General features: G+C 32.8%; 3 protein-coding genes across 4 annotated transcripts in view; 2 read left to right on the top strand and 1 right to left on the bottom strand.

The window, feature by feature from the left end:
- Positions 1-764: 764 nt before the first annotated feature.
- On the top strand, positions 765-3,311 carry LOC100179946 (phosducin-like protein). 2 transcript variants are annotated; one of them, XR_003397618.1, is made up of 4 exons: positions 765-1,255; positions 1,446-1,571; positions 2,193-2,969; positions 3,169-3,311. XR_003397618.1 is itself a non-coding variant. In XM_009859363.3 (3 exons), exons 1-3 carry the CDS (start codon positions 854-856, stop codon positions 2,436-2,438), a joined length of 774 nt encoding a protein of 257 aa, XP_009857665.1. In that variant the 5' UTR covers positions 765-853; the 3' UTR covers positions 2,439-2,970. The 2 variants fall into 2 exon arrangements, 1 of the variants encoding a protein (XP_009857665.1); XM_009859363.3 differs by lacking the exon at positions 3,169-3,311 and having other exon boundaries at positions 2,193-2,970.
- On the top strand, positions 2,770-3,787 carry LOC104265474 (coiled-coil domain-containing protein 115-like). Its single transcript, XM_009859543.1, has 3 exons — positions 2,770-2,969; positions 3,226-3,419; positions 3,687-3,787. The coding sequence occupies exons 1-3, from the start codon at positions 2,770-2,772 to the stop codon at positions 3,785-3,787; spliced, it is 495 nt and encodes a 164-aa protein (XP_009857845.1).
- Positions 3,788-4,079: 292 nt separating this feature from the next.
- Positions 4,080-10,027, bottom strand: part of LOC100175277 (RNA polymerase-associated protein RTF1 homolog) — an 8,800-nt gene continuing 2,852 nt past the window's right edge. Inside the window, exons 5-15 of the mRNA XM_026840901.1 lie at positions 9,647-9,805; positions 9,194-9,265; positions 8,439-8,517; positions 7,903-8,074; positions 7,363-7,533; positions 6,718-6,825; positions 5,981-6,180; positions 5,299-5,431; positions 4,828-4,890; positions 4,634-4,763; positions 4,080-4,444 (exon numbers count right to left, since the gene is read on the bottom strand). Coding sequence (XP_026696702.1) covers positions 4,338-4,444; positions 4,634-4,763; positions 4,828-4,890; positions 5,299-5,431; positions 5,981-6,180; positions 6,718-6,825; positions 7,363-7,533; positions 7,903-8,074; positions 8,439-8,517; positions 9,194-9,265; positions 9,647-9,805 — 1,394 coding nt within the window. The 3' untranslated portion in view covers positions 4,080-4,337. The remainder of the gene's footprint in view (positions 4,445-4,633; positions 4,764-4,827; positions 4,891-5,298; positions 5,432-5,980; positions 6,181-6,717; positions 6,826-7,362; positions 7,534-7,902; positions 8,075-8,438; positions 8,518-9,193; positions 9,266-9,646; positions 9,806-10,027) is intronic.

Here is a 10,027-nt window from a genome sequence, read left to right as displayed (position 1 = left end):
AACCCATTGTCAAAGTCACCACTTTTGCTCTATTATGGACACACATAGACGGCAGTTGGACTACTCGGTGTTTATACGACTCTGTACAAAGCGAGTCTGGATTCTTGGTTTATTTATCAATAGATACTTTAATATACGCACTAATACCTATTGGACTAATTAGAGTATCTTTGATAATATCGACTTGTTTCATACAACATTTTTATTTTTGTCGTATTCTATGTCGACACAAAAAAGAATTGTATGTATTTCTTTCAACTTTTAGTATTGTCATAACATCGCTTTGTGAACCCCACATTTGTGATGAAACCACAGATTCTCTAAGATATCTTAAAGAATTTTTTGTGAACCATACTTCATTTTAACTAAAGCAATGGTTTGTCAAATATTCTTGCTGTTTTGGTTAACGTCTTTTGTGCACTGCAAATGTGTTGTACGCAAGTGACGGCAACGTTTTCATTAGTACACCGACACTTTTCGTGTTAAAACCTCCACCTGTCAGGCTTACATCAGAGGCATCTGGTACATACGGTCTCACTGTAATTAATAGGTCATATATGACGACACGAGCCGTCCAGGGGGTCATGGGTGGGAACTGTTTTTCTCTCCAAGCTACAGGTCGGGTATTCTGTGATAAAAGAAAAAAGGGACTTTTTTCGTGAAAACTTAAAACCCTTCCGAAGCGAGAGAAGGCAGTCACATTATGATTAAGTTGTCAGCCTGCGTGGTACTGTAAACAGTACAATTGGCATACGTTGACTTTATTTTTAAACAGTGGCGGTTAAAGTTTAATGTAGTTAAATCACGTTACAGTTGCTGTGCATGATCCACGTAAGTAGCTGTAGGTTTAAACATGGCTCTTCGTTCCTTGGATGATAAGTTAATGGGAGAAAAGGTGAATAATTACTGTAGCTCTTCAGAAGATGAAGAAGAAGAAAAAGCACCAGCACCTCCCCAGCATATTAAACAACCAAGAGCAAAAAATGGTACTGGTAAAGGAGTGGTTCACACAGGTCCTAAAGGAGTAATAGAAGATTGGAGAACCTACAAGAGGTTGGAGTATGAGAAGAGGGAAGAGGAAGAGAAAAAACGGGATGAAATTTTAAAAAAGCTTTCACTGACCTGCGACCCAAATGCAGGGGAAGATGGGGTTGATAATGAGGATAAAGAGTTCATGGACTGGTACAACAAAAAGCGGATTATGGAACTAAAAAACAAGTTTGCATCTAAGTGGGTTGGAATTGCATTTGGCAAGGTAGGAAATTTTGTTGTATGTTTATGGTATAGTGCCGCAATGATTTAGTAATGTGATTAGGCACATGTTAAATGAGGATCTACTGTATTCAATTGTGAATAAATGTTTGCCTATCCAGTTAGTTTGGTCATTGGACTTTGTGCTTCCCATGTTTTAAGCAGCAGCGTTTTAAAATTAATCAAAATTGCAGGTTACTAACTTGACGGGAGAAAATTATGTTGAGGAAATTGAGAGCGAAAAGAAATTTGTGACGATAATCATTCATATTTATGATGATAATGTACCTGCATGCGAAGCAATGAATGGCTGTATACAGGTACTGATGAGTTGTTTTTATTAAATAATAACTACAAAGAAGTTTTATGTCATGTCTGTTTATATGGAATGGTTCATAATATTGCTATAGTAGGGCGGGGGAAGATGGGACACCTTTTTATTATATTTTCTCGTCCCATTTTGTAGTAAACAAAGAACAGAATTATAAAACGGTGTCCTCACGACTCCTATAGAACCTTGTTAAATGTTTAAAAGCCAATCAGGATATTTGGATATTATGTACTAAAGGTGTCCCATCTACACCCACCCTACTATATTAGTATTTACATGCACCAGCCAGTGGCCATTTTATAAGGTTGAATGCAGCATATTACTGTAGAGGCTGACTTATTTATTTAATGACTTATGAAGCTTTTGTGTTTAGTGATTTTCTGCCTCATTGAGTTATTTTGAGTGGTCTATAGTTTGTGTCTTTGCAGAATACTTGTGGTTTCCATGCTAAATAATGCATAGGCGGTGGATTATTGTATTTATGGAAAGTGTGCATAGGACAAGATTTTTTAATTGCACCATTCACTTACATATATTATGCATATATTATATTATGTATTTTACTCAAAAATTTTTGTTTACTTAAATTTAACAACACCACATATGTTAGGTACTTGCACAAAAGTATAGAACGGTAAAGTTTTGCAAAGTCAAGGCTTCTGAAGCAAGAGTGTCTTCCAACTTTGTTGAGAATGGCTTACCAGCACTGCTGGCTTACAAGAACAATGTTATCATTGGAAACTTTGTTGCTCTATCTGAAACACTGGGGGAAGATTTCTATGCAACTGACGTTGAATCATTTTTACATAGCTACGGAACTCTCCCAACTTCAAATGAGTCGTTAAGCGATGACTGACAATCTCTGTTATTATTTTTTTCAGTATCTTTATGTACTGTTATCTGTTACAGAGTTGCATGAATGGATAATGTTTATAATTTTCCATTTATTAATATTTTTTTGACCATGAATTGCTATTGTCATTCGTCGTAATGTGTTGTTATGTTTCTGTGCTATATTGTATCGCACTGTACCCGGACAAGAGCAGTTTTTAAAATATGTATCTTTATGCACAAACATAAAGTTACAACTGTATTATTCAGTAATGCATTGAATGCTTTTTTATTTTTAAAAACATGAAATCTATTTACACTGCTTTGGATGTCTTTCCGAAGATAGAAAAACAGATATGTCTGAAAACATAGACACATTATGTTTAACCATGCTGGAGTTAGTGGCTGAAATTCACCAGAAGAAACTGGAGCAAGAGAAACACATGCAGGAAGGTTACTTGTGTCTGGCTAAAGCCCGATATTCCATGGGTGTGGACCGCGTTTCATCACTGCAGTACCCAAATGAAATCACACCCACAGTCACTATTAGTTGCAGGTAAAGGCAGCATTTTCTCCTAATTTAATGTAAATAGGTTTTTATCTGTAAGCATGTTTTAACAACTGTTGGTTTGACGCTATGTTCCGCCTTTTGGTTTTTTTTGTATCGAAGAGACAAATAAAGTTATTATTTTTGTACTGTAGTTTACTTTGTATACTTTCTAACATATGTTTTAGACTAATTGTTGATACTACAGGGAAAAAGAAAACAACAAATTTCCTTCCTTTACTGTCACACAAAACTCAAGATGAAGAAACCAACCCCCCACTTCTGCTGTGAGAAGAAGAAAAAAGACAAAAAAAGATGATCATAATGAAGCCAGACAAGCAGTAGAAGAAGTTGATCTCTTATCACAAGATAAACTACATGCACAAGTCAACCCATTGCTTTGGTTTGGTGTTCTTGTACCTACACCATTGCGACAAGCCCAAAATTGTTTCAGACAAGGTAGAGCTTGGATTTTTGTTTTGTGTTTTGTTTAATGAATTGTATTCTGGGGAAAATGGATACTGTTAGCACAAAGTATACAATAACTCCTAACCATGTTTTCAACAATTACCATAGCTATTTTATAGTCTGGGGATAGATTAAATTGTTTTTTAAATATTGTTTGTTTACCACAAAATGGCACGATATGAGAAAGTAAAAACATGGACCATTTTTCATTACTCTAAACTACTATATGTGTTGATTTAGGTTAATATTGTTTTACAGCAACTGAAGTCAGCTGTCAGCTTTGTACTTTAAAGGAAGAATTGAATTACAAAACTCGTTTATACAAAGAAGTAATGAAGCCAACTGAGACAAAAGGATAATCACAGAATCTAATTGACATCAAATCATATGCTATCTTTATAAAGCTGGCATGTAATCATTTTCAATCACATAATCCTTTGTTTAATGTACCACAGAATCAATGGATTTAATCACGCAAATGCAATAGAAGAGGATTTGCTGGAACATATGGCGGGATATTCTAACCAAGAAACATTCAATGTAATCATCTGTCATATTGCATTGATTTTTTATAGAATTAGTTTTTTGATGACTTGTAATCAAGCTGGGAATTCCACAGTTGATTTCTCACAGTCAATAATCAAGTAGATGGGAATGTTTTTTTGTTTATTTTAAAAATACGATGATCGTTTCAAAAGTAACAAGAAAAATTTTCTATCTTTATTTTCGCCTTGATTTACTGTCAATGAAGTTGCAATACAGCACTGAAAAACTAAGTGGATTTTCAGGTGTGTATTATTGTAAAAAAAAATACCAACAAGATTGACACTATTGTTTCATCTGTTTGAAACGCATCGAGGCAGTGAGTAAACCAGCTGTTTGATGAAAATTTGCTAGAAAGAGTTTTTTTCAAATAAGTCCCCTTCGTTTTTTATAGTCCGCCAAATTAAGAGACCTGCGTGGCGCATCACTGCTTGTTGTTGGGGTGTTTGCTTTTGGAGCAACCAGCGAACGTTCTGAAAGAAAAAGAAATGTTTCGAACTGGAGCTGCAATAATGCAGATATCAGCAACAGCAAGAATTTGTGGTTTAATATCTTTAGAAAAAAAATGAATTTTGTTCTGCTTTTTTATATATACCTATTATACTAGACAGCAAAGTCTTTTTTTTGTCATTAAATAAAGAAATTATTCTGAACAAGCAAACCTGCGGAGGGCATTTGAAGGTCAAGTTTAATATCAAAGTCATGTGCATCAAACAAGTCACTTGACTCTTTATCTGAAGTTTCTTTCGTTGTTTTATTGACTTTGTTGCCTTTTGGAATATCATACGACACCTAAACACGAAATCAATTAAAAAAATTAAAGTTTTAAATTGGTCTGGAAAACAAGTTGACTTACGTTTCCGCCATAGCGCTTATCCATCTCTTGCAATAAACGCTGGGTTTGTTCACCATCTTCTGCCTGTGAATAAAGGTTAATAATACCCATATATGCTTTACACACAAAATGTACAATAATATTTGTTTTATATAAACAACTATACAGTTATAAAAAAAGCAATCAGTGGTGCATAAGTTCACCGCAACAACTTTAGGGGTTCACCAACCCAAAAAAGGTTGAAGAGCACTGGGTGAGCGTACTGTAAGCATTATTATATGTATGTTGTTGCCGACAGGTGTATGTATATTATAATTGTGAAAGGAATCTTCCAGTGTTTTAAGATTTATGTAATTTTACGATTTTAAAATATTAATTTCACCAAAGTAAGGAACAGTGCTCGAAAATCTTTTTCACACTTATAGTACTATTAAAGAGTTAATGCAGAATCACAACGTATTCATTATTAAATTCTACTTGATCCAGACTTACGTTGGACACAAGGACTGGTTTACATCTTCTTCTTGTGAAGGGATCAGCCACTGTCTTCCGGAGGACTTTCCACTCCTCTTTACAAGCTTCCTCCTTCAGGAGGTTGTGGGATTTGATCCGCTCATTGATGTATCTAAAAAAAGTTGATAAAATAAATTAAGATTTTACCAATTTATCTCAGATTTATATTCACTACCCTAAACACATATATTATAACGGATGTTGTTTTGCAGCAACGCGGGGAAAAGGAAGTTACCTTCATACAGGATAATTATTATTGTAAAACTTCTGCAAAACACCTTTACCATACATTCTTAAACACAAATGTAGTTTATATTAAAACTGCACTACACTTGACTTGAAACTGCACTATAATACTCAAGTATAGTTTGGAAAATTACTTAAAATCTATATAATTTTAATGTTGGACCTACGTATAACCAAAATAGAATACATATAGTAGGGTGGGGGAAGACGGGACATCGTCAGAACATAATATCCAAATTTCCTGATCATGTTTTAAACGATTAACAATGGTCTATGGAAGTCGTAAGAATGCGGTTTTATATTGCTTTGAATGTTCTTTGTTTACCATCAAATAAGACAAGAAAATAGAATGAAAAGGTGTCCCATCTCCCCCTGTCGCCATACAACCAACAAAAAATCCAAATTTTTTCCTCACGTGATTCCGGCAATATTCTCCTGTCTCTGTTTATCAAGATGAGTCGCTCTCTCCTCCAGCTCATCCAGCTGGCTGTTGATCCTCTTCGTTTCATCCCCGTCTCCCTGGACTTCAGCCATCTCCTTCTGCTTAAGGAGCGTTGTCTTCTTCATCGCATAATTGAAGGGATTTTTTCGGAACTTCGTCTTTTCTTTAATGATCTAATGACAGAAAAATTGTATTTTAAAAATAAAAAAGAAATGGATTACCTACTTTGCTGACATATTTTAATAATTTTATTTTATTATAACTATTTACAAAATATTTCGATTTTTTAAACATTAGTTAGAGGTTTAATCGGTTTAAAAAAAAAAACAGTTACATTGGATAGTCGAACAGAAAAGTAGTTCTCAAAATTTTTACGCTGCGACAAATTTGGAAAAGTTTGTTGGATTTGCAAGTCGACAGTAGTCAAATTGGATACAGCATTTTTTTTTCTCAATGTTTATATTTGTGATTAATGCTTAGATTTTGGGTTGAATTTGTCCATTGCATAAAAGACTGCAGCATAGGAATATGACATAGCCTGCCACACATTTAAAAAATTAAAAAGAGGCTTAGTTATAGATCATTCAACCAGGCCATAATATAAAATCTATTAATAACAAAATCACTAAATTTAAATATAATTAATATATTATTATTAACACTTTAACTTTTTTCTTAAACGTTCACATAATTCGCATTCATTAACTTACATGGTCAATGTCTTTGTCCTTGATATTATATTGAATAGCCTTCTGCATGGCTGACTGCTTTTTATGAATCTCATCTAATGTTGGCAACTCAAGACCAGCAAGCATTACCTGATAAATATGGCAGGGTTATTTTAATACAAGGTCGTTGTATAATTTGGTGGAAAAACTGACAATGCCATTTAGACAAAATATTTTCTTTTATTTTAATAACATATTTAGTTGGATTTGATTTATGTATGTTACTATATATTTTAAAGTCATTATATTATTTAGGGGCAAAACTGAAAATTTCATTTAGGAGAAATGTATATCTCTTATATTATACAATTTTCTAGACTTTGTATGTTACTATGTATTTCTTGGCACCGGATCCTAGGGGCAAATCATGATCATTTTAAAATAAGTCATTATTGTAGATGCAAAGGCTTTTATTTGTTTCTAAGTTTATATTCAAGGTGGCTGCGATTCTCTAGCAAAATTACACCGAACACTGCATAAAACCAATAGGTTCAAAATTAAACCAAACAACTAAAAAACCCAAAACATTTTAATAACTGTGCCAGTACAATCCCAATACTACTGAATAATAGCAATAATAGCATCTCATTTAAACTAAATATTCTTGTAACCAAAAACTTCACTTACAGCTTCTTTCCACTTAAAAAACTCTGAATCTGTAAATTCCGAATTTGAAACAAATTCCAAACGAAACACTCTCTCTTGTTGGCCATGACGTAACCTTAATCCTTTATTGGTTCTCGTCTTGCCAAGCTGATAAACTTTTGCCGTTTCCACTACATCCAGTATCTCGGCAATCTAAAAAAAAAAGATGCAGTATGTTATTTAAATACAAAACATACTTATTTATATATACTTTTTATCAATGTTTATTTGACAGTCGTTATAACATGGGTATTCTCATTATTCTGTACACCTCATGCCCGTTTATGAGTTTCCATGTTTGTAACTTTGGGAATGATTGTTTTTCTCTGTGGCTGATAATTTAGACAAACCATTACTGACCACTGGGTTAGAGCAATTGCAGTTAAGTGTCTTGCCCAAGGAAACATATACCTGCAACGGTAGCAGCGCCCAATAGGTTCAACAGTCTACTTCGCAAAAATCAACACCTATGCGCACGCACGCACGTACTCTACACCACAACCAGTGAACAACCCCACCCACCCTATACACAGGTCTTCCATTATGATTTCCAATTCCGATCCTGACGAAACAGCCAATGCAGGTTTCCCTGAAGAAAGGGAGGTGAACCCACTTCTCCATCTTGAATCTCGACAACCGGATGATGCTGAGATCTTCTTTTGCAGATATCGGTTGAAATCGCTTGGAATTTGAACTGAGAATATTCTGAGTATTACGTAACTAATAAAGAAAGGTAGATCACGGAAGTTGGAAAAAATCCTAATATACTTTATCATAGGATAAAATTATTTTATAATTTTATGATTTATATATTTTTGAAAAATAATCTGTATAAATATCTATATGAAAAATAGCGAGTGTGTGTCATTTTTAAAAACTTGAGTTTGAAATAATAATATCAGCAAGAAAACATAGAAAAATATTAAAGTTTGTGTTATATTAGTAACTGCTAACAAATGCTCAATCTATTTCCCCAAAATTCTTAAGATTTGTAAAATTTGCAAAAGTTTGTAACTTTTTTTCATAAATTAAACAATTAATTGTGATGTCATAATTACCTTCTGTCATCTTCTTCATCTGAACCTCCTTTACGAGAAAGATCGCTGTCGGAATCGGAACCAGAAGATGAGCCAACACCTATGTTTGGTTGATCGTTAAAACAAAGATGAAAAAGTATAAAAAAAAATTTACCACAATTATATATACCTTTAAAAGTGTGTTTCTAAAACTTTAAACAGCACAACTGAATATTAACATTAAAAATTAGCATTTTGTCCGGTCTGCTTTTTATACAACTTGATGCAAGTATACAACAAGTTGATTTAAGTTTGGCAACTATACCTTTTTCTGAACGTCTGGTCTATGACCAACCAAACAAGCAGGCACATAAGGTATTAATAAATAGTGTATTATTGTCCACACTAAGTTTACACCAAGCTATTACAGGCTATTATTTAAGACGACAAGACACCCTTGTTCCATTTAAACTTGAAATTACAAGGATTAAATACCAGCATCCGTGTACATAGTTTTAAACAGGAACAATATATACATAGTTTTAAACAGCTATAACATATACATAGTTTTAAACAGGTTTAACATATACATAATTTTAAACAGGTTTAATATATACATAATTTTAAACAGGTTTAATTTATACATAGGCTATTAAATATAACTGTACAAGACAGCACTGAAAAATATGACATCAAAATTTTGTGATTAATGTGTTTTATATAATGTATAAAACCTCATGCAGTTGAATGAAAATAAAACTAGTTTAAAGCAGTTTAAGGCAGTTTAAAGCACCCACCTTCCTCATCTTCATCATCATCATCATCACTATAAACTTCACTTGCTTTCAATATTTGTTTGTTTTTACTCGCTGGAAAAAAGTAAACAGCAAGTGAAAATATAATCAGAAAAAATGTTGCTACTTGGCCAAAAACAGCATGATGTATGTCAACAACAGCATATACGTCACCAACAGCATATATGTCACCAAGAGTAATTTTAAAAAGTAATTTTACAACAAGAATAATTATAAGGTAAAATACATCCCTAAAAAAATGCGACTTAACCAAAAACAGTAGGAGTCATGTCTCACTCTTAGAATTAAAATAATAATTTAATAACTCAAGGTCATTAAAAGTACTCAAAATTAAATTTATGCTTGAAAAAAATGCATAAATTCTTAAAAAATCAAACAAAATCGAGATAATCAGTCTCAAATCTACACTTAGTTGTACATAGAAGAAACAGTCACCTTTGTTTTTCTTTCTTTCAATTTCAGCCCTTAGGTCACCCAGGATTTTCTCATTCTTATCAACTTTCTTCCGACGATCTGTTCGAGATGGGAGGAGAGTTGAGAAGGAATCTTTGTTGGAGGGCCTGGACATGGAAGAGTAAAACAATAAAAAAAATAAAAACTGAAAAAAAAATTATTTAAAAAATTCAGAAATAAAAACTGAAAAATGATTTATTTAAAATTTTATTTAAAAAACTTATAATTAAATATTGAATATATAAATATATATATTTAAATATATTTAAAAGTTTATTTAGAATATTTTACACAAGAATTTTGGTAAGTGGAAAAAGTGATAAACTAAAAAATATAAATTAGAAATAGGTTGTTACAACGTTT

This window comes from Ciona intestinalis, chromosome 2, assembly GCF_000224145.3.
Source record: "Ciona intestinalis chromosome 2, KH, whole genome shotgun sequence".
Taxonomy (NCBI): domain Eukaryota; kingdom Metazoa; phylum Chordata; class Ascidiacea; order Phlebobranchia; family Cionidae; genus Ciona; species Ciona intestinalis.
This window is presented reverse-complemented; position numbering and strand designations above follow the sequence as displayed.

Bases quoted from the DNA above. Each gene is read 5' to 3' on its own strand.
- LOC100179946 (XM_009859363.3), top strand. From the start codon at position 854: ATGGCTCTTCGTTCCTTGGATGATAAGTTAATGGGAGAAAAGGTGAAT. The intron at 1,256-1,445 runs GTAGGAAATTTT...TCAAAATTGCAG, and splicing joins TTGGAATTGCATTTGGCAAG to GTTACTAACTTGACGGGAGA. The intron at 1,572-2,192 runs GTACTGATGAGT...CACATATGTTAG, and splicing joins CAATGAATGGCTGTATACAG to GTACTTGCACAAAAGTATAG.
- LOC104265474 (XM_009859543.1), top strand. From the start codon at position 2,770: ATGTCTGAAAACATAGACACATTATGTTTAACCATGCTGGAGTTAGTG. The intron at 2,970-3,225 runs GTAAAGGCAGCA...CTCAAGATGAAG, and splicing joins ACAGTCACTATTAGTTGCAG to AAACCAACCCCCCACTTCTG. The intron at 3,420-3,686 runs GTAGAGCTTGGA...ATTGTTTTACAG, and splicing joins CCAAAATTGTTTCAGACAAG to CAACTGAAGTCAGCTGTCAG.